At 42.2% G+C, this 23,002-nt stretch overlaps 1 protein-coding gene across 13 annotated transcripts in view; it reads right to left on the bottom strand.

The window, feature by feature from the left end:
* The window catches only part of ARHGEF3 (Rho guanine nucleotide exchange factor 3), a 316,825-nt gene that overhangs the window by 16,973 nt on the left and 276,850 nt on the right, over positions 1-23,002 (bottom strand). For all 13 annotated transcript variants that reach the window (XM_067043854.1, XM_067043858.1, XM_067043855.1 and 10 more), the window contains 5 exons: positions 22,823-22,930; positions 8,662-8,832; positions 5,936-5,998; positions 3,709-3,805; positions 3,473-3,549 (listed from right to left, as the gene is read on the bottom strand). In XM_067043854.1, coding sequence (XP_066899955.1) covers positions 3,473-3,549; positions 3,709-3,805; positions 5,936-5,998; positions 8,662-8,832; positions 22,823-22,930 — 516 coding nt within the window. The remainder of the gene's footprint in view (positions 1-3,472; positions 3,550-3,708; positions 3,806-5,935; positions 5,999-8,661; positions 8,833-22,822; positions 22,931-23,002) is intronic.

Below are 23,002 nucleotides of genomic sequence, written 5' to 3'. Positions count from 1 at the left end.
CAAAGTCTGTATTCTGAATGAACAAATGAATGAATGTTTAATGGATTACCAGATTAGGTAATATTTGATGGTTTGTGAACACAGCTTAAAAATAAGTTGTGGCAGCATCTGAACAATGGGTCAAAGTTTAACTATTCTGCTACTCCTTTTATACCTTTTTTTGAAATTATTTCCTCAGTGACTGAAACCAAACAAGATACCATGAAAGTAATGTTTAAAAAGTTCACTTTGAGTTTAACATTCCTTGGAAATGCCTACCTTCTTTACATGTTATTAAAAACCTCTATTTATGTTAAAAAGAATTACAGAAATTCTTTTCTCAATGTTATATTTGAAAGTAATGATAATTGGTGCTTACACACACAGACACACACACACACATGCATGCACAAACACCCTGGATGTGTAATGTTTAAAAGTTCAATGTCGAATTTAACATTCCTTGGAAATGTCTACGTTCCTTACATGTTATTTTTAAAAAAACCCTCTGTGTTAAAAAGAGCTACAGAAATTCTTTCCTCAATATTGTATTTGAAAGTAATGATGATTGGTACTTACAAACACACACACACACACACACACACACACACACACACACACACACACACACACCAGATGTGGTGCTGTGGCTTGTAATTTAGATCTTCAGAATTAATTAAAAAGAGACTCAGGCCCTCTTATTTTCATTTCCACTTCCTGGCTTTTTAAAAAGACCTGGAAATGCCCAATATTTTCATTATGGAGAAACAAATCAGTAGTAACCATCAGATGTAAACTAGCAAGGAACTCCAACCACATGGCCGCTTGCTGTCCAATGGGCCATTACCTTCTCTGATCCTGCCGCCTCTGCTGCCATGGCAACCAAATCTGGCTCTGGTCCTGTGTTCACAGCTCACAGGGTGCTCCTTTCCTGAGCATAACCTGAAAACCTATCTGGTTCAGCCCACTGGCTAGAAAAAGCCACAGGTGACCTTTAACTAGATAGGGAATGAAGAATATACACATCTTGGTTCCAAAATACGCTGTGATAACTCAGTAGTTAAGAGGACAGACTCTGGAAACAGGGAGTATCATGTTCAAAGCCTAACTGAGACAGTTAATAGTCAGGTGCCCCTTCAGAAGCCTCAGTTTCCCCACTTACAAAATGCACATACTAATGTCCTCTTTTAGTGAGATACTGAGATATGGCAGATAGAAAGTGTAACAAGAGCTTGACTCCTGGTTAAGAATCGGTAAGTAATAGCTATTATTAATATTATTATTATTTAACCTTAGAATATTTTCATTGAAGAAACTGTGGTTGAGAGAAGCAAAACTACTTGCTCAGCTGGAGACAAAACCAGTCTGAAACGTGTTTGGCCTCCCTACCACCCTTGAAAGCTCTGAACTATTCACCATCTCTTTAAGTAGACTATCAAGAATTTCTAAGGGAAACTCTCAGCCTTTTTTTTTTTTTTAAAGAAATTCTTTCTATCTTCCTAACATGAAAAGTGATAGAGCAAATGTATTTTTTTGCTTCCATGTACCCTGCCTCTCTCTTTGGAATGAAAATTTAATGAGAACCCAAATTAACATGAGAACTTGCTGCCTTGGAGACTTGATAAATTACTTCATTACTGAAAAAACGTTAGCATGAAGATGTCACTTGGGAAGTTGTTTCTTTATGAGAAGGGGAGGCTTATGAGAACAGGCCAACCTCCTCAGTAATGAGGGTGGTTCCCTAAAAAAAACCCACCACTCTGTTTAAGGTCTTCAAACGAATTGATTCATTGTAAGGTCAAAAGGACCGGCCAGGGCTATCTCACTTGGGAAACTCACTTGTTTAAAAAGGTATATATTTTTTTCACTTTTTTCCTTTGGGGGGAAATAAATCAATTTTTCATGGGTTGAATGGGCTCTGACTTTTCTCATTCAAAGTCCACTAAAATGTTTATTTTGTTCTGTTAAAAAGACCAGAACTCAAACAGATGTACCCCTTGGTTTACAATTCCCACTCACATGGACACATCTGCAGTTAAAAGAGGGAAAACATTTAACTTCTCATCGGTCCTGATGAATAAGGACCGTTTCTCATGAGGTGTGGTAACAGTGGGCCAGTTGTTTAATTTTAGGCTACCCTTCAAGCTGCAAGTTCCCATTTGATGTGGGAAGTGTCCAGATAGCAATGGACTGGCATGGTCAAACTTCTTTGGGGTATGTACAGAAAATGACTGCAAAATCTACCCCCATATCAAACTAATTTCCTAATGAAGTGCATTTATTTCAGAAAAAAAGTTAGTAACAAGGCAAATGAGTTCATTTTTGCTTCTGGCATGAACTGACAATTTGTATATGATGTCTGAGAAAACCTTGTAGTTCTACATTGCCATCTTGTCAAAAACAGAGGGGTCATCATGCTATTCTGGAGTTGTGCCCTCACTCCCACCAAAGCAATCCACAGACTGAGGAAGTTTAAGAGAGACTGAAGCAGACTCTCTCTTCTCATTATACCTCCTCTGTCTCCAGCTGGCTAACTGTCTTTAGAGAAATTTCTCTGTGGGCTAATGAAGTTAAGACATCTAACACGGCTTATAATAAAATCAAAGTAAAAAATGTAAGATGAATGATCTCTCCTGAAATATTAAGGCATGTTTTCTAAATTATTCATCTTAGAACATTACTTGCCTTTCTGATACCCTTGGGATATTTCAGCTTCAGTGCTAAAATTGACTCCTGAACTAACCTGGAGCAGGGGTGGAACACTCGAGGACTCACAGAAGGAAACAGAAATGCATAATAGGGAGTGGTGGGGACTGTGGCAAAATAGAAAGTGCAGGCCTTGTCTAAAATAAATTACAACTGAACAACCACGTTATGTACTCAATACAACACCAGTTCAGCCCCAGAACCATAAATTAGAACCCGTAACCTAAAGTCACAGGTGATTTCTTCAATTAGGGAAGGGTATGGGTTATATTGGGATAAAGATCAGCATAATAACCAGCTCTCCTAAGAAGTTACTTAGGATCAGATATATGCTAAACACACAACATTTATGGAATGACATTTGACCATAAGAGGCTTTTTTTGTAGCATGAATAAAAGCTTTCTTAGTGATGGACAGGAAGCTGTACATAAATTTTTACTAGAATAAAAAATGTAATAATTATATTTGTAATTGGCCTGATGTGAATATTAACTAGTTTTACTTTCTTTAATGTGAAACTCGTAACAGTTTCACGTGTGCCTTTACTTCTTTTATTGTACAAAGGCCATGTTATCTTTAAATGCAGTACATTTATAATAATAAAAAAATTATTTCCATGTTTGAGGAGATAAAGGCTAAATATAATGATAAATTTTACTAGAAATTTGTTATTTTAATTTTTTCTGATGTAAAACCAGTTTGCCAATAAAACGAGTCTCGCTAAAATGAAACTCCATCTATATTAGTGAAATTTATCTTCAATCAAGACCAGAGAACTTTTCTTACCCAGCCCACGAGGATGGGGCCGACATGCTCAGTTGAACCATCGGGCTTCCGTACATCTCGAAGCTGACTAAGGAGGTCTGGTAAAAAAACAAACAGAATGCTTATTTTGTTAGGCATTCAAATATGAACAGGGCTGGGAGATTTTGGGTTACTCACATTTTACATAACCATGACTTGTTATAAGACAACTCAATTAACGCTACAAGTCAAGACTCATTCTGGGAACAAAATTATACCTTCATGTAGAGGAATCAGGGAGTCCAGTGTTCCAAAAATTTGATTCAACTCTTGTTCTGTCATTATGGAGAGTTTCAGCATGGGGTCATGATAGGCCTGCACAAGAAGGGCAAGAGATGGAGGCAAACATTTAAAATCAGAGGAAGTAAGTTGTTGATGTAAATGCCTTCTGAGAGGCCCTACGCAATAACAAAATATTTGGCTCTTCCCGCGACTTTTCCCATAATGCTGCACAAACAGCAGATGGGTGTGGTTGGAGCAGATGAGAATACAGCATTGCCTTGAGCCTTTTGTGGTTGTTGATAAACCAAAGCAGATTTTTTTCAAGCTTCTTTTTTAAAAATTCTAGTATATCTTACATCTCGGAAAGGGCACAAATCCTAAGTATAGCGCAGATTTGATTTGTATGTTTTAAAAATTAACTTTATTGAAGGTCCAGCAGCTTGAAAAACTCCCACTTTATACAAAATTAGTTACTAGCAGGTTATTTTTCAATTAGTCCATATTTAAACTAAGTAAAGGAAGGGGGAAAAAAGGTGCTTGGTATCCTTTACTATGCATTTGAAGCAAAGTGGGCAAAATCTCTGCCAATCTTCTTACCTCTTATTAATGACAATTAAACCACATGAACACATAAATATACCCAGGGCACTGCAATAGAATACAAACACTCAGACCGCACAGTTCCTGCCTTGAAGGAGTTTTATAAAGCTAATTGGGAAGATTAAAAAAAAAAGGCATGGAAAATTAAATATATGTTTAAAAAATAGTTCAAGATTAAGAACAGGACAGTTGTCACACTGCAGCAAAAATTCATCAAATCATAACTGCTCTAGAGGAGCGGAGAATTAGAGGTAGAATGGCTAAAGGAGAATTTAAAGATGAGCTGCTTGGCATAGAGAAGGAGGCTGTAAATACTGTTGTAGAATGAACTGAGACTTGAGTTTGCTTCTGGAGGATAGGTGGATATGGATGGTTGAAAGGAAAGGGAAGAGTTTCTAGGAAGGTAGGACCAGCAAAGCAAAGGATAGAAGTGAAAAAGGGAAATCTTGATGCAGGAAGGAGGAGTTGGACTTAATGACAAGCAAGATGTCTCCCAGATTTAAATGCTTTCTTTTTTAAAAAATTAATTTTATTTATTTATTTTTGGCTTCGCTGGGTCTTCATTGCTGCGCACGGGCTTTCTTTACTTGCGGTGAGCAGAGGCTATTCTTCGTTGAGGTGCACCGGCTTCTCATTGTGGTGGCTTCTCTTGGTGCAGAGCACGGGCTCTAGGCACACAGGCTCAGTAGTTGTGGTGCATGGGCTTAGTTGCTCTGCGGCATGTGGGACCTTCCCCGACCGGGGCTCGAACCCGCGTCCCCCTGCATTGGCAGGCAGATTCTTAACCATTGCGCCACCAGGGAAGTCCCTAAATGCCTTCTTTGTCCTCCCCACCTTCCTCCTCCTCAGCCCTGCCCAAAACTCAGTTTCTTGGCTGCTTCCAAGAAAAGCTTGGATAGCGATTTCTCAGGAATGCTACAGATGGGATAAAGTTGGACTAAGGACATTAGCATAAAGTTGGACTGAGGCCACTTAAAAGAAGGGAAGTATCTTTCCAACCCTCTGATTTTTCAAGGAGGCTGTGAGTATCAGATGAAAGATTCTGGATTTTAGCCTCCATGGGGGTCAGTGGAATGGAAAGGATTTTGAGGAAGGCTGTTGTCAAGACTATACAGACTACAAGGCATGAATTTCCTCTCCCTTCCCACACACAAAGTGATTAAAAACAAGCTTCCATATAAAAGACTCTAACATACATGATAGTGTGCAGTTGCCTCAATGAACCACTTTACCCACTTATGGGATTCAAATGACTTTCTAAGACATGGTTCCAGTTTCAGATGTCTACACACTCTCTCCCAGGGATGAAGGGGACCTGCATGTGAGACTTCTAGGACAATGAAATGCATGTGAAGCCAGGCCCAATGAACATTTTCTGATTAAACTGAAGTATTCTTTGAGGTGCATTAGAGACATGCAGAGGAGAACCCCTAATGGTGCCAGGTCTAGAGCCTTCCTGCTTTGAGACATTTTCCCCACTACTTGGTTTGTAGGTTCTTCTCAATTTTTGATGACTGTCTTAGTCATAGAATGAGTACTAATAAAACACAATCTTAGAACTGTGAAATTACTCAGAGGAAAAAAGCAGGAGGTGACTCAAAGGACCACTGGATTCGAATGTACCTTTTTTGCCAATTTCAAGTCCTCTATTAAATCTTCTTCTCCTTGAGAAAGCTCAAAGATGGCCTGCAAGGAAAGATAAAACACATTTACTGAACTTTCCTTTCATTTTTGAGACCAAATTCAACTGATGCTCAAAGCCCCAAATCTACTTATTTCTTAAGGATTTCTAAAGGATTCTTAAAAAGTTAAATTGACCTGAAGCAATTGCATCTAGTGGCTAAAACCTACAAAGAAAAGATTTTGCTAAACTTCTGTGTAATGTGCCTATTTGTTTGTGGTAGAAAGAGTTTCCACATATGTTTCTAATCCAACAAGTCATATTTCATTTACAGAATTGTGATGCAGCTGAACAAGATGGAACTATTTTAGGTAAAATAATTAGAGTCTGAGCCATGGATTCCATGTCTCTTTTGTGAGTGGCAATCATAATAAATGATTCAGGGTCTGTTCTCAGTGATGGACATGGAATTATTATTAATTGGGCCACCACAATTTGTCTTCCTTCTACTCAACAGAAGGTAAATCTCAAAAGAAAGCTTTATTCCCATCAGCCACTTGTCTTAATGCTGCATTGCAGGAAGAATCCGATATTTTATCACTCTGGATGTCTGGTGAAGTTAATTCATTCTAACTTACTTCTTGGCCCTGCACTGCACAATAAATAAAGTTACAGGAGCTGGCTGTGTGCAAGAGTGTGTAAATGGATATGCACTAATTTGCTTCTATTAGGCCATCATAATTTAAGAGCTATGATGTGCAGAACAGTCGTTCTCTCTCTCAATCTGAGAGTCTCAACTGTTGGCAAACTTTACATTATTAAAGAACTACATGCCTGTGGTGACTACTACGTTTCTTTCAGACCAGAGGGAAGAGGTGAGCAGGCTTGGAGAACACCTCCATCCACAGGGTTGGTGGAGAGCAGGACAATGAATGTGCTCCCTGGCCCAGCAGACAGAGGCAGAACACTGTGCTGGAGGCCAGTGCATGGTGACCCCTCTCAAGGCCCAGTAAAGCTTCCATGTCATGCCTTCCTGGTACTCTACTTCGTTTAACCTTCTATTTTGAAATAATTAGACTCACATGAGAAGTTACAAAAATAATACAGAGAGGTCCTGTATAGCCATTACTCAGCTTCCTCCAATGGTGGCATCTTACGTAACTACAGAGCATTATCAAAACCAGGACATGGGTGGTTGCAATACAATTAAATATTTTTACTTGGACCTTCCTCAGATTTTCTTGTATGTCTGTTTTACCAGAGCTCAATGTGGCCCCCAAGAGAGGAAAACCACAGAACCCCATACTGGGATACACCACAGTCAGGTGTCTGTGGAGGGGGGTGGGCAGCACAGTGTCACTGTGAAGACCATGGGATTTGGTTCAAGGCTCCAGCTCTGTAACTTTCTAGGTGGGTGATCTCGTGTTCACTGTACCTTAGTAATCTCTTCATCTGCAGAATCAATCCTCCCCTCCTTCCTTCCTTCCCACTGTACAACTTATATATGCACACTATTACATAGAAAAGTATAAAGAGGAAAATTTTAAATTATCCACAATACCATTTGTTAACCACTGTTAAGATTTTGCCATATTTCTGCAAATGGTTTTTTCAGTGTACATATTATTTTTAAATTATGTATTCATTTTTTAATAGACAAACATTGACACAGTTCAAAATTTATAGTGTAGGAATGGGCACATGGTGAAAACTTCCCTCTCACCTCCTCCTTCCCACCACCCAGTTCCCCTCTCAGGAAGCAACAATGTCCTTTCAGAAATATTTTATGCGTCTATAAGCAAATATGCGTGTGTGCGCGCACACACACACACACACACACACACTCATTTTTACTTTTTTTACATAAATGGTAGCATACTATACCACCCTATTTTGTGCCTTGCTTTATTCACCTAGCCATACATACATATCATCACTTCTCATGTTTCTGTAGTTACAGAATGTATGCACATTCTCTATGGAACCAGGATCTGGTAATAGATGTTCAGGTTCTTTCTGGCACTATTGTAAACATTACTGTGATGAATAACCTTACACGTGCATCTTTTCATCTGTGTACAAGTGTGCCTGGCAGATAAAGTCCTAGAAAAGAATTGCGGAGTCAAAAACCTAGAAAGTTTTCAAGTACTCCTTTCGCCAGTGTCAGGTTCTCCACTAAAATAGATATTCCAAGGATTTCATTAGATGATGCACCTTTGAAGTGTTTAGCACAGCCTGGCACATGACAAGTTCTCTATAAAGTAGTATTATCATAGCCATCTAGGCTACTGATACAGAAAATTTACAGGGAATGAAATTAACTGCATTCCATATTAAAGTTTTCCACAAAACTGGATCAGTTTCATAAACTGAATATTTAAAAATATTCTAGAAGGTGCTATTAAAATATAACTAAAATGATTATTTCTGTGAACTCTATGGTCCTAAACAGACACTTCCTGATTCATCTTCTTTGTAAACTCATATTTTCACATCAGTGTCTTTTTTTTTTCCCCCCACATCAGTTTCTTTTAAAAATCAGGGCCACACCCACCCAGCTGGATGCTGGTTTCTCAGCTCCTTACAAGGTCTGACATCCCCATTTGTCATCCTTCTATCAATGCAGTGAAGAACTGACTTGGAGACCGCGGTGTAGACGCCAGCTTGGCTCTCGCCTGCAGTGTGCCTTGTTCTAGACATACGGGCAACTACAGGGGTCCTAGCCTACCTCCTGACGTTTGATTTCCTTGGACGTGAGCATCTGATTGACGCACACGTCGAAGGTCTCACTCCACAGCTTGCTGTCTCTCCGCTTCGTGCTCGAGGGGGCAGCATTTCTGGACCAGGGTCTGGGGGCGAGGAGGTCAGGGCGGCTCTCGCTGCGGAAGCTGATGGAGCGCTAAACAATGAGAAAAACAAACCGTCACGGGGGCAGCAGTAGGACTGGGTGTATCGTTTGAGTGGCTTCCTGTTACTGACAGAGCATAAATCAGACATTTGCAAGAAAGAGAGGACAATGCCACAAGGCCTGTGGGAAGTACGGCATTGTCTTGCGCCTACGTGCTAAGGAAAATCGGGCAAGGGGCCGCTTTGAGAGACGTAAAGGGAGTATCCGTTCTGCGAGACCGGGATAACCACGTGTACCACAGCACAAGAACATTTCAGGTCAAATGCATGTGCAAAGGCGGTTCTCAGACAATTGATGAGCTCTACTTTTTTTCTGTGGACACCTCCGCTCTGAGAACAACAAAGGTTAACAGTAGTGGATGTCCTTTAAAAAAAAAAAAAGCAGGGGCTTCCCTGGTGGCGCAGTGGTTGAGAGTCTGCCTGCCGATGCAGGGGACACGGGTTCGTGCCCCGGTCTGGGAGGATCCCACATGCCGCTGAGCCAGCGCGTCCGGAGCCTGTGCTCCGCAACGGCAGAGGCCACAGCAGTGAGAGGCCCGTGTACAGACAAAAAAAAAAAAAAAAAGCAAAAAGAACATCTGGCCAGAACTCCTACGCTCCTCCTCCTTCTGGGAACACTGCCCACTCTCCTTGGGTATCCCCTCTCACATAGCTTGGGCGGACTCCCCCAGACCTGACTAATCACAGTACTCCACCACCCTGGTTCAGAGAGGGACACGCGATTCCCTGAAATTTGCTGTGTGCTTCATGGGAGAAATAGCAGAAGATTCTTCCTTTGGGACTGTAAGCTCACTAAATAACATAAGTAGGAGTTTCTTGAAGCAACTCTCTCTGTTCACACAGAAGAGTGTGTCTGCTATAGGAGAGAATAAAGCGACACACAGAATAAGGGATGGAGAGAGAGTCCAAGGGAGGGAAGGAGGGAAGCAGCAAGCTCTACCCACACTCAGCCGCTGGATCTCAGTGTGCTTGAAGCCAGGAAGAGCCACTAAGACGAAGGGCTAATATTGATACATTCCTCTTTCTGTTTACATTCGCCTCAGTTGTGGTTCTCTCTGTCAGTTACCATCTTGGCAGCAAATGACGACTGTTCCAAGTTATGTTCTTATTTTACAAAGAGGTCCTGGTAGACTTTGGCGTGGTCTAATCATCCAAAGTCCTCCCCTGTGGCTGAAACATGCTACCACAGTGCTTTCTCTTGACAAATACAAATGATCAAGAAGAAAGCTGAATGCATCATCTTCAGCCTTCATCCTAGATGATTTCAACACACTTACTGGAAACTTTGCCAAAGCAATGAGGTGTTGCTGTGCTGAAAAGCCACGTTCTTATTTAGCAAGTGTTCCCTGCCATGGCTGTGGCCACATGTTTATGGCCTTCAATGTAAAGTTCCAACTCCTTATTTTGGCACAGAAGTCCTCCTGTAATCTGACCACAGTCTATCTATCTAGAATCACCTCCTGCCACTCACCCACAAGCCCCCTATTCTCCAGCCCTACTAGGCTATCTGCCGTTCCCTAAATGTACCGTGCTTTGCCATTTGCTGTGCTTCCTTCAAGCAGTCTTCTTTTCTTGGAATGCTTTTCTTTCGTTGCCTTGCTGGCTAACTCCTAACTGTCCTTGGGATATAACTCAAATACCTCCTCTAGGAAGCCTTTACCAGTGTTCTCTCGTCCTTTCCCAGAACAATTTGGACATCTCTCTGATATAATGATGATCAGATTTTATTATACTTATTGGTCACCTGCTCTGAATTATAAACTTCCTGAGGGCAGGAACTGACTTTGCATGTGACATATGAGCCGTCATCTCTGAGATGTTACAAGGTAGCTTCCAAATATTTTGAGATTCAACCATAAAATTTAAGAAAGTAAAGAAAATTTTAAAAGAACTATTCAACATAAGGGCGTTGTTAAACAAGTTATAATTCATCTGCTTGATAGAATGTTATCTAGCCATTAAGACAATTCTGAGATACTTTTAACAGCTAAAAATCCCTTCTTTGTAAGTTAAAATAAAATTAGGATTAAAATCTGTACATGAACACTTTATAATCATGAAAAAATGCACATGAGCAAAGATACAAAGGGAATGCCACAAAATCTATTGCTTTTGCCTGATGACATTATAGGTAATTTTCACCCTAGTTTACAAATTTGTATAATTCAAGAAAAATGAATAAATGAAAAATGTAAAAAGAAACTGCCAAGGGGCTTCAGGGTATCACCACAACCTTCTGGAAGTAGGAAGCGAGCTCTGTTTGCAAGCAGTAACACAGTTCCTCAGGCTGGCCTAGGCACCTGTGAGCTCCTGGGCTCATTACTGAGCTCATGATCTTTGGACCAGCCCTGTGAGGGTCAAGAAAGTACTTGCTCCAAATGTAGTTTACTAATGGTATCTCACAAATCCCTGTGATCTCTTGAAAACAGGCCTTTATAAACAGTGACCAGACTAATGCTTGCAGATCCCCCACCCCCCACCCCGGCACTCAAAATCAATTAGCCACAGGCACGGAAGGGTCAAAACAAGCAAAGTGAGTCACCAAGTAACTCACTCATCTCAGTCTGCAGTTCTGATGCCAGCTGGGGCAGGAATTACAGAGCAGAAAGAGAGGAAAACACAAAAAAGAAGATACAAAATCAAAGACATTTTCCACTTTCACTTGAGAGAATCAACCGCCTTCTTTGTTCCAGTGTCAGCCCCTGACCAACTTCAAGTGTCCCCCCTCTCCATCACCAGTTTGAAAGTAATTTAGGCTAACTTTAAATTTTCATACAAAAATATATAAAATTAAGTACAAATCCCCTCATTTTCCTAAGTACACTTCCTAGAAGTAACTGCTATAAGTTTGTTCGAGCTCTTTCCACACCTTTTCTATGCATTTGCTAACATTCACAGAAAACAGAATGTCTTCTCTTTTCACTCAACAACATCTCTCTCCATGTTAGAATATAAGACCCACTCTTAAAAAAAATAATAATTTATGGAGGTGAAATTCACATAACATGAAATTAACCACTTTGAAAGTGAACAATTCAGCAGCCTTTAGTACATTCAGTGTTGTAAAACCACTACCTCTAGCTTGAAAACATTTCCATTGTCCAAAGTCACTCATTCCTTTCTTTTTAACTGAGGTACAGTTGGTTTATGACATTATATTAGTTTCAGGTGTACAACATAGTGATTCAAACATTTAATAGATTATACTCCATTTATAGTTATTATAAAATATTGGCTATAATCCCTGTGCTATACAATATATCCTTGTATATATCCTTGTAGCTTATTTATTTTATATATAGTAGTTTATACCTCTTAAGTCACCCATTCCTTTTTTTTAATGTCTTTACTGGAGGATAATTGCTTTACAATGTTGTGTTAGTTTCTACTGTACAACAAAGTGAAAGTGAATCAGCTATATGTATATGTATATCCTCATATCCCCTCCTTCTTGAGCCTCCACCCATTCTTTTTTTTTTTTTTTTTTTGCGGTATGCAGGCCTCTCACTGTTGTGGCCTCTCCCGTTGCAGAGCACAGGCTCTGGACACGCAGGCTCAGCGGCCATGGCTCACGGGCCCAGCCGCTCCGCGGCATGTGGGATCTTCCCGGACCGGGGCACGAACCCGTGTCCCCTGCATCAGCAGGCGGATTCTCAACCACTGCGCCATCAGGGAAGCCCCGTCCACCCATTCTTTTTAATGGCTACAGAGTTAGTGTCCCATAGTCTGGATGGACCACATGGATTTAATCAACCTCCAACTGATGGACATTAAAATTGTTTCCAGTGTCTGGCTATTATAAAAAGTGCCTTAGTGAACATCCTTTATGTATTTATGCTGGTATTTCTGTAAGGCAGATTCCTTAAGTAGAATTCCTTGGTCTAAGAAGTATCAACTTCTTAACATTTGATAAGTACTGGCAAATTGACCTTCAAATAGTCTGTTCAACTTCATAGTCTCCAGAAAGATATATGATAGTACCTTTTTCTCATCAATAGGATATTATTATCAATCTGATAGGAAGAACAAATACATCTTAATTTCAGTTTCATGTTTCAAACATAAGATTGAGCATACTTTTATGTTTTTATTGAAAAATTTCCCAGAGTTGGAGACTTTTTTTTCTGTTGCAGTTTGGGGGAAAAAAAGAGAGAGGTGAGCTATACTAGGGAAGCTCTACCTCTAAGAATTCCTGGTTTTGTCTTTCCTTAGTGATTGCTGGGCTTGGGTACTAAGGGGGAAGGGACAGGGATGAAGTTCACCACGTATATCACAGAGGGGCCGTACATACTTGCCCATGCTTAGTACTTCTGATGAGTTCTCTCCGATCCTCACAACCACCCTGAAAGGTGAGAGTTTATTCCCATCTGGCTGATGATTAAACTGAGGCTAGGGAGGCTAAGGTATCTCCCCAGCTAGGATTCAAAACCAGATCTGTTTGACTCCAAAACCTGAGCTCTTTCTACTATGGGGACTGTATCTGCTGTTTACATGCAAATCATGCATCGCAGGGAGGTTTCAGTCAGATGGGACTCAGCCTTCTTGGAGTTTAAGTCTAGTTAAGAAGAGGGAATGCATTTGCTCAGTTTTAGGAATAATGACTGAGTGGCTCTTTGACCAATCAAACTTCAGATTTACACCTTTAATTTGGATGGATTAAAACAAACATTTTGTCTTTTTAAAACTCCACTTAGAAAGGGGAAGGATGCTGAAAGGAAGAAGCCCAAAGAATTAAAAAATGCTGGACAGAGGTGTGGTTAGCAGCTGGCTGGCCCTGGAAACAGCTCACAGCCAACCAGGCCCAAGCCATGGGGGGTGTTCATGACACTGCTGACCACACACCATACCTGCACCCCTACCAGTCATCAGTATAGCTGGCCACAATTAGATGAGAGGACTGGAGCTGGCGGAGAGAAAGTGACTACTGCTAGGAGGAAAAACCCAAAGAAGAGCAATGCCCTGAGAGGAGAACAGCCACATCCCTTCCAGTGCCCCTGCCACTGCCCGTACCCCTGCTCTGGCTCTCTTTCACCATGTGCTGTGTGATATCATTTACCGGTTTGTTTCTGACATGTCTGTTTCCTCCCAATAGAAGGTAAGCTCCTTGAAGACAGGATATCTATTTGTTCTGTTCACTGATGGATTCACCAACACTGGCACATGGTAGGATCTCAACAATTTTGCTTAATGAATGAATGTCATTGCTTGTATGTGCTGGGCTCTGTGAGTGGGGCTTTAGAGCCCTGCTATGCCCAAGAGGTGAGGATTCCTACCCTTTTTTTAATAGATGAGGAAACTTGAGGCTCAGAGAGGGTGATTCTTTGCTGAAGGTCATGCAGGTAATGAATGGTGCTCCAGAATTTAAACCCAGGTCAATGGTGAACTCAGGATGACAATCCACGTCTGGTCTATTTGAGTCCAACTCTCCCCCACCCCTTGCAATTTTTTTAATGTATTTTTAAAAATTAATTAATTTTATTTTTGGCTGCGTTGAGTCTTCAATGCTGCACGTGGGCTTTCTCTAGTTGCGGCGAGCGGGGGCTACTCTTCATTGCGGTGTGTGGGCTTCTCATTGCAGTGGCTTCTCTTGTTGCTGAGCACAGGCTGTAGGCTCACGGGCTTCAGTAGTTGTGGCACGAGGGCTCAGTAGTTGTGGCTCATGGGCTCTAGAGCGCAGGCTCAGCAGTTGTGGCGCACGGGCTTAGTTGCTCTGTGGCGCGTGGGATCTTCCTGGACCAGGGCTCGAACCCGTGTCCCCTGCATTGGCAGGCGGATTCTTAACCACTATGCCACCAGGGAAGCCCCCCCTTGCAATTTTTAAACAATATCCTACCCTGCTTCCTCTAGGGTAAAATTTAAAGTGTGTTGGAATGCATGTACCCAAATAGATGAGTCTCAGGCTACTTCTCAGTCTGTGATAGGGAATCTCAGCCTTGCCACCACTAATGTTTTGGACCAGAATATTCTTTGTTGTGAAGCGCTGTCCTGTGCATTGCAGGATGTTTAATATTATCCTCACCTCTAACCACTAGATGACAGTAGTGCCCCCCCCACCCCAAGCTGTGACAACCAACACATCTGCAGATGTTGCTGAATGTCCCTTGGGGTGAGAAACACTGGTCCAAGGTGACCAGGAAAGGCTCACTTCAAAGTAAGGGACCCAGCTTGGAAGGGACTGGATTCAAAACAGAATCATGTACATAGGTCTCCCTAGTTATGGGGATTCTGGGCCTGGACTGAAAAATGTTCCAGGACAAGCAAGAGTTTCCATGAGGGAATCTGGCCCAGAAAATGAGTCAAAAGCCCAAAGCTCATAATTACTGGCAGCTCAAATAACAATGGCCATAGCAGGCACAGATACTGCAGATTTAGGAAATGGGTACTCATGTTTATGCCTAAACTGGATATATGGAAAAGATGCTGTAGGTGGGAAAAGGGGGCCCCTTTACACGTGTCAGAGGAAATGTAAACCCAGCACGTTAGGCATGATGGAAGATTTGGTTTGTTAATGCTGCCTGTTCCGTGGGGTACTCCCTTGTCCTTTTCCCAAAACAGAAGGTCTCTATGGCCAAAGATAACATGCTCCAATAAAGAGTTCAAGCCAGGGAAATTCTCTACATTTACCATTGCTATTTTGTAGCAGATAGCTTACTATTAAATGGATTGACTTACTTCACTCTGTATGACAGACTCTAGGTCCATCCATCTCACTACAAGTAAGTCAATTTCATTTCCTTTTATGGCTGAGTAATATTCCATTGTATATATGTGCCACATCTTCTTTATCCATTCATCTATCGATGAACATTTAGGTTGCTTCCATGTTCTGGCTATTGTGCAGCAAAGCACACAATAGGTTTTTTCCCTATAAAGTGGTGATGAATTCTACCCTGCAGAGTTGTGAAAGAGGCCACAAACATAAAGGACCTTGCACAGAGCTTGGCTTGCTGTAAATACTGAACTAATGAAAGATGTTAGTACTAAATTTAAAATGACAAGCTTTAAATTGCAATAGTCAACTATTACAACAGTCCAATTATTATTGCAGGAATAGTAAAGAACAGCAGAAAATCAGGAGTTCCTTTTAACACGGAATACAGGTTACTCCTCAACTACATCCTTACCTTCCAGACAGGCAATAAGTACGGTTTTTGGTTGCTTCCCCCAACACACACACAAACACACACACACACGCACACACACACACACACACACACACACACACACACCACTCTACCCCTTGAGCTCGTTCTCTACATCTGCCAAATAACTTAGGACCAAAGATTTTATCAGCTATAGAAAGTATATGACCTTGGACCAAGGGGTGATATTTGAGGTCCTTGGAGAAGAAAATCATGGTTGCCAGCCCATGGAAATTAAGCACATATGCTGGTACTCTTCCTACTTCCTTCTCAGATCTAGATGGCATCAGTCTTTCCACGCTCCTTCCTCAAACCTGAAATGTCCTCTCTCCCCTTCATCCTCATCATCTCTGAGCCATTCCAGGCCCAACACAAACCGTTGCAGCCTTGCCCAAAGAGAGGGAGAAATGTGACTATGAGTCTAGAATTAGGATGTGAGAACACAAAGAAGCAATTCTGTCCAAGACAGATACATACCAAAAGTAGACGCCTGATGCTCAACATCACTAAATTATCAGAGAAACGCAAACCGAAACTACACTGAAGTATCACCTCACACCAGTCAGAATGGCCATCATGAAAAAGTCTACAAACAATAAATGCTGGAAAGGGGTGGAGAAAAGGGAACCCTCCTACATTGCTGGTGGGAATTAAAAATAGAACAACTGTATGATCCAGCAATTCCCACTCCTGGGCATACACCAAGAGAAAACCATAATTTGAAAAGATACATTCACCACAATATTCACTGCAGCACAATTTACAATAGCCAAGACATGGAAGCAACCTAAAGGTCCATCGACAGAGGAATGGATAAAGAAGTTGTGATACATATATACAATGGAATATTACTCAGCTGTAAAAAGAATGAAATAATGCCATTTGCAACAACATGGATGGATCTAGAGATTATCATACTAAGTGAAGTCAGACAGAAAAAGACAAATATCATATGATATCACTTATAGGTAGAATCTAAAAAAATGATATAAATGTACTTATTTACAAAACAGAAACACACTCACAGACTTCAAAAACAAACTTATGGTTACCAAAGGGGAAATGTGTGTGTGTGTGGGGGGGATATATTAGGAGTTTGGGATAAACATATATGTACACATTAAAATATACAAGATAGATAATCAACAAGCACCTACTGTATAGCACAGGGAACTCTACTCAATATTTTGTAATAACCTATTTGGGAAAAGAATCTGAAAAAGAATGGATATATGTATACATATAGCTGAATCACTTTGCTGTACACCTGAAACTAACACAACATTGTAAATCAACTATACTCCATTAAAAAAAAAAAAAAAAAAAGTAGAGGCCTAACACTAGTGCTATCAGATGGCTTGGTGTTTACACTCTTTGACCAGAATTCCACTTCTGGCAATCTAATGTAAAGAAAGAAGAAATAAAGACATATACAAGATTTGTGATCAGGATGTTTAAAAGCAGTACTATCTATAATGGTGGAAAAATGCAAACAATTTAAGTATTCAACAATAGAAAGATGAGTAAATAAACATACATCCTTTTGACAAAATACTATATGAACCCATTAAGAACTGAGATCATGGGGCTTCCCTGGTGGCGCTGTGGTTGAGAATCTGCCTGCTAATGCAGGGGACACGGTTCGAGCCCTGGTCTGGGAGGATCCCACATGCCGCAGAGCAACTAGGCCCATGAGCCGCAACTCCTGAGCCTGTGTGTCTGGAGCCTGTGCTCCGCAACAAGAATCCAGCTAAATGACAAAGGGAGGATGAAAATAAAAAAGATAAACAAGATATACCAGGTAAAATGCAAAAAAAAGAAAAAAAGAAAAGACAAAATCCAAGACAGAAAGCATTAAAAGAAATAAATAGAAATATTTAATTTTAATAAAAGGTACAATTCCCCCAAGAGTGTGACAATGATGAAGAGAAACCTTTATACACCTAACTGCGTAGCTTGGAAATATGTGAGGCCAAGACCAATAGAGATGCAAGAAAAACTGATCATCCACAGTCCGTGGGGCCGAGGGGGTAGGTTTAAATCCAAAGGTAAACAGAAAACACAAAGATAAGGCTGGAAAGACTGTAACACCAAATTAGGTCCAGATTGTGTAAGTTTCACAGACAGACCTAGAATAACACTGAAAGGAAATTATAAAATATTAACAGGGGTTGTTTGGGAGTGGAATCTTTCTCCTTCCTCTTTTCTGTATTTTTCCATAATGAACATACACTTTATAATGGAAAAGAAATACAGTTCATGTTCAAAGAGAACGCAGGGCTCAGTTACAGTGTAAGGAACTAGCGACCGGCCAAGGTAGCTCGCCTTCGTCACTCCACATGAGGAGTGCGCACACACCAGCCCATTCCAGAGCCGGGCAGCCCAGTGAGGGGATTTATAGGCCCAGAGGGAGCTAGACATCTGCGCTCCAGTCTACCAGCAGCGCTAACCTCCCTGGTCAGAAGCAAATGGAGTGCCGTGCAGTCGGCTCTCCCTCTCTGACCTCCATAAATGCTGCCTTTGTGCTGAGGCCCGAGCCCCCAGCCCACAGGGGGAATGGGGGGCAGGGAGGCCACAGAGAACAAGTCCTGCAGTGTCTTGTTGAACTGTCGCTGCAAGGACCACTCACATTTGTGACTGGGCTCTTAAGCTTTTTGGAAGAGGCTGCCTGCCCCGAGCTCTCTCGATATCCCCTTGGGCTAACCTGTGGCCTCCAAGGAAGCCAGAGGAAGGACTGCCAAGTGTTCTATTATTGATTAAAGCATCATGTTTGGGCCTAACTCAACTCTCCTCCTATGATAAAAGGAACCCAACCTGAGAGACCTAACTGGATATCGCAGGGATGTGTATGTCTCTAAGTTGTCAGGAGCCAGGGACAAGGGATACTGCCACAGAGAAGGAAGCTGCTCAATTACAGCAATGAGTTGTTTTGGGAAGTAGAAAAAAATAATACACACATATGGGCAAGGAATAAATGACTACCGAGAGGCTTGGGGAGCCCTGTACTCCTTGTTTTCTGTTTCTCCCCTCTTAGAATGGGCATCAAGACCACCACAGGCAAAATGGGAAAGGATGTGAAGTTGGCCCACTAAGTACTCCTTTGGGGCCTCCACCCCCTCCCCACCCCAATCCTCCCTGCTCCTCAGGCTACATCAACATCTATCCCGCTCTACCTGGGGAAGGGAGCAATAAAGTCATGAGGCAATTATTGGGATGCTAGGACTGAAAATAATTCTGCAGAACTTGCACTGCATGTGCCAAGGTGACTTACAGGGAGATACATGGGGGCAAGACGGCATTTTCCATGCTTTGCAGGTCATCCTGCAAACATGGCTGTCTAACTTTGCATACAACCTCAGGGACATATTTCCATTTGCTGACCACTCCCCCTGCCAAGGACACACTCACAGCATAAAGACACTGTTCAAGTTCTCTCTATGTTCATGTGCATAACCATTATGAATAATTATTCTGTTTCTACCAGGTTGTTTCTGTCCAATAAATGGAACCTGAAGTTAGCTATTTATCATATTTTACACAAGTAAATAAAAAATCATTTTGTCAAAAAATTTTTTTGAGGTTTTAGAAACCAATTTCCACCTGTCAGATTTCTCTCCCTCACATCTGGCTTTCTCATCTTTGCCGGGCCTCAGTCTGTTGGATTTCAGACATGGCTTGATTTCCTTCTGTCCCAGTTCTCTAGGTCAATGCAAATTTGCAAGGTGATCAAATATTTCCTGTAGTGTTCCCTGTGTGAGATCTGTGTAGGGCAGAAACAGGAGAAGAGAAATAAAGGTTGCCTGGGAAGCCGACGGAAAGATTTTGAAGATATGACAGTGGAAGATCTTAAAGCATTGTGCTTTGAGTCGGGGCTGGGCTGTGGTGAGGAGGCATAGACAGTGCTCTCCCTGGACCCATGAGCATAAACACAGAGTCTATAGGCCAGGCAAGCTGATGGCAGTGAGTGAAGAGGCCAGGTGTTGGGAGGACAACTGGGAGAAGTGGGGACATTTGTAGATGACAGTTGGCTGGCTACTTAGGTACAGCTCATAAGTGCCATGTGGAAACATAGGCCCAGCACTGCTAGGCCTTCCAATTCCTCAAAAGAAGCCAGAAGTCCAGATTCTTACATGGACTGTTTTGATTTCTAAACATTAGCTCAAAACAATGTGCACCCAAACAAAACACAATCGAGGGCCAGACGTGGCCACAAAGTTGCCAGAAGGCAACTCTATCCAGGATGTAAGCAACATGAGGGCAGGAGTTAGAGCCTGGTGCATGATGAGGGCCCACTTAACTCCTGTGGAATGAGTGAAGCCCTTCTTGGGGCAGACGGTGGACTCTCCTCAGAGAGACAATGGGAAGAGTTGGCTGGCAACACAGAGGTTGAAATAACTACAGTGAACTTAAGCCACAGCCACTGGGACAGGAAGGAAAGCGTGAAATGGTAAGAGACAGGCTAAAGAATTTTCTAAAAGCAGAACTCAGCAAAAGACCAGACGTGCAGGGCTAGGACAGTGATGATCTTCCAGTGGAAGCCTGTGATGAACTTGGCCAGAGGGCTTAGGGACTGGTCACTGGGGAGAGAAGGTGAACACACTTTTCTTCACTAGCTTCAAAGACCTTCATCTGGCTCCCCAAGACGACCTTATTTTTTTTTCTCCTCCATTCTCCCACAAAGGGGATCAGAGGATAACCAGGGGCTCAGAGATTCCAGCACAGAACCAAACCCATAGCTAATGCGATGATGAGGTGTTCATTCGGGAGAAATATTAGCAGAGTTAACAGAGGAATGGGCAGGGAGGGATTAGCACTGGTGAGTGACGGCACCTGTAGGAAAGTGGGGAGAAGAGCTTGGGCTGTGCAAAGTCATAGCACGTTGCCTGAATGGTGTGGTAACAATGACAGGAGTGGGTGAGGGAGACTTCAAACAGTTCTCAAATCATAGATTTCATAGCATGGGACATAAGCCTTGGGTGCTGGTCCACATTTTTTTTTTTTTTTTTTTTAGAAACTCATTTTTTTTTTGGCCACACCAGATGGCTTGTGGGGTCTTAGTTCCCCAACCAGGGATTGAACCCATGCCCTTGGTAGTGAAAGTGCAGGGTCCTAACCACTGCACGACCAGGGAATTTCCTGGTCCACAATTTTCTTTTTCTTTTTTTCCGGTACGCGGGCCTCTCACTCACCGTTGCGGCCTCTCCCGTTGCGGAGCACAGGCTCCGGACGCGCAGGCTCAGCGGCCATGGCTCTCGGGCCCAGCCGCTCCACGGCATGTGGGATCTTCCCGGACCGGGGCACGAACCCGTGTCCCCTGCATCGGCAGGCGGACTCTCAACCGTTGCGCCACCAGGGAAGCCCCACAATTTTCTTAATGACTCAGAAAGTCAAGATAAAAATACCACTAAGCAAAAGTATTCAGGACATGTAAGAAACTGGCAGACTCAAGACTACTCCTCAGGGCTTCCCTGGTGGCGCAGTGGTTGAGAGTCCGCCTGCCGATGCAGGGGACACGGGTTCGTGCCCCGGTCCGGGAAGATCCCACATGCCGTGGAGCGGCTGGGCCCGAGAGCCATGGCCGCTGAGCCTGCGCGTCCGGAGCCTGTGCTCCGCAACGGGAGAGGCCGCAACGGTGAGTGAGAGGCCCGCGTACCGGAAAAAAAAAACTACTCCTCAGCTGAACAAGGTGAGCCTTTTCATGGCATGACTTTCGTGGGCCTCAGTCTACAAGAGGATTTTTATGATTATCATATTGGGTCCAAGGCCTTAAGACAAATCTCGATTTTCACTTTAAAAGATAAACTTTATCAGGAGTTTACGAACAAGAACTACAAACCACCTGTTAACCAAAGAATTATTATAGTAGTTAATATTTACACCTTAGCTGGTTAGGAAGTTAGTGATTACTAACTACAGACCAAGGCACTACGCTAAGTCCTTTAAATGCACTATCCTGTAAATCTTTACAATGATTCTATAAAGGAGCTGGTAGCATCATCCCCCAATGTATCCATGAGGAATAAAAGCAAGACCTAGAGAGATATGAAGTTATCTGCCCAAGGTGACAAAGTCTGAGTGACAGAGCCAAGGACAGAAGTGAGATACTTCTATTCCAGGGCCCTTGTTCTCAGTCAGGGGTCAACAAACATTTTCTGTAAAGGCCAAATAGTAAATATTTTTGGTGTTGTGGGCGATATGGTCCCTTTCACAACTACTCAACTCTGCCTTTGTAGTGCAATGGCAGCTACAGAAAACACATCAACATTTAGGCATGCCCGTGTTCCAGCAAAACTTTAGTTATAGACACCGAAATTTCAATATCATATAATTTTCATGGGTCATGAAATAGCATTCCTCTTTTATTTTTTTCCCAGCCATTTTAAAAAGTAAAAACCATTCTTAGCTCCAGGGCCATAAGAAATCAGGGGGAGGGCTGAGTTTTTTCCCACATGCTATAGTTTGCAGACCCTGGTCTAAATCACTAGGCTCTCCTGCCCTCCAACTTACATCATGTGCTGGTTCCCTTGGAAGGCCCATAGATATTTTAGGACAAAACCCATGATAGCGCATCTGGATGGGGCATAGGACTGTGAAATATAATTGTGAGGAGCCTAACAGAGATGACTCCTCCAGTTACACCTTAAGGAACTCTGCCTGACACCAATTTACAGCTTGAAAACATCTCTTTCTTCCTTTCAGTCCCCTCACTTGCTCTATTCTGTTGAAATAAGCATTGATTCATGTCAATCTGAAACCAGGGGAGGTTCTATGTAGGACAGGGATGGCTCCTGCCACACAACGTGGTTTTCTGCAAACATGAGCCCACTGTGTCCTTCTTACCTGCAGGGTTTGGCTGAAGCGCTTTAACGGTGTGGTCTTCACAGGTGGGATGAGGTTGGCTAGGGATGTGACTCTGGAAAGAGGTTTGACTCGTTTATTACTAGGCTCCTGTAGGGTTAAAAAAAAAAAGGAAAGGAAATTGTCAAGGTCGATTATGAAGACAACGTAACTCCACTATAC

This window comes from Kogia breviceps, chromosome 10 (assembly GCF_026419965.1).
Source record: "Kogia breviceps isolate mKogBre1 chromosome 10, mKogBre1 haplotype 1, whole genome shotgun sequence".
In the NCBI taxonomy this organism is placed as follows: Eukaryota; Metazoa; Chordata; class Mammalia; order Artiodactyla; family Physeteridae; genus Kogia; species Kogia breviceps.
The sequence above is the reverse complement of the archived record's forward strand: the minus strand, read 5'-3'. Positions and strand labels throughout refer to the sequence as shown.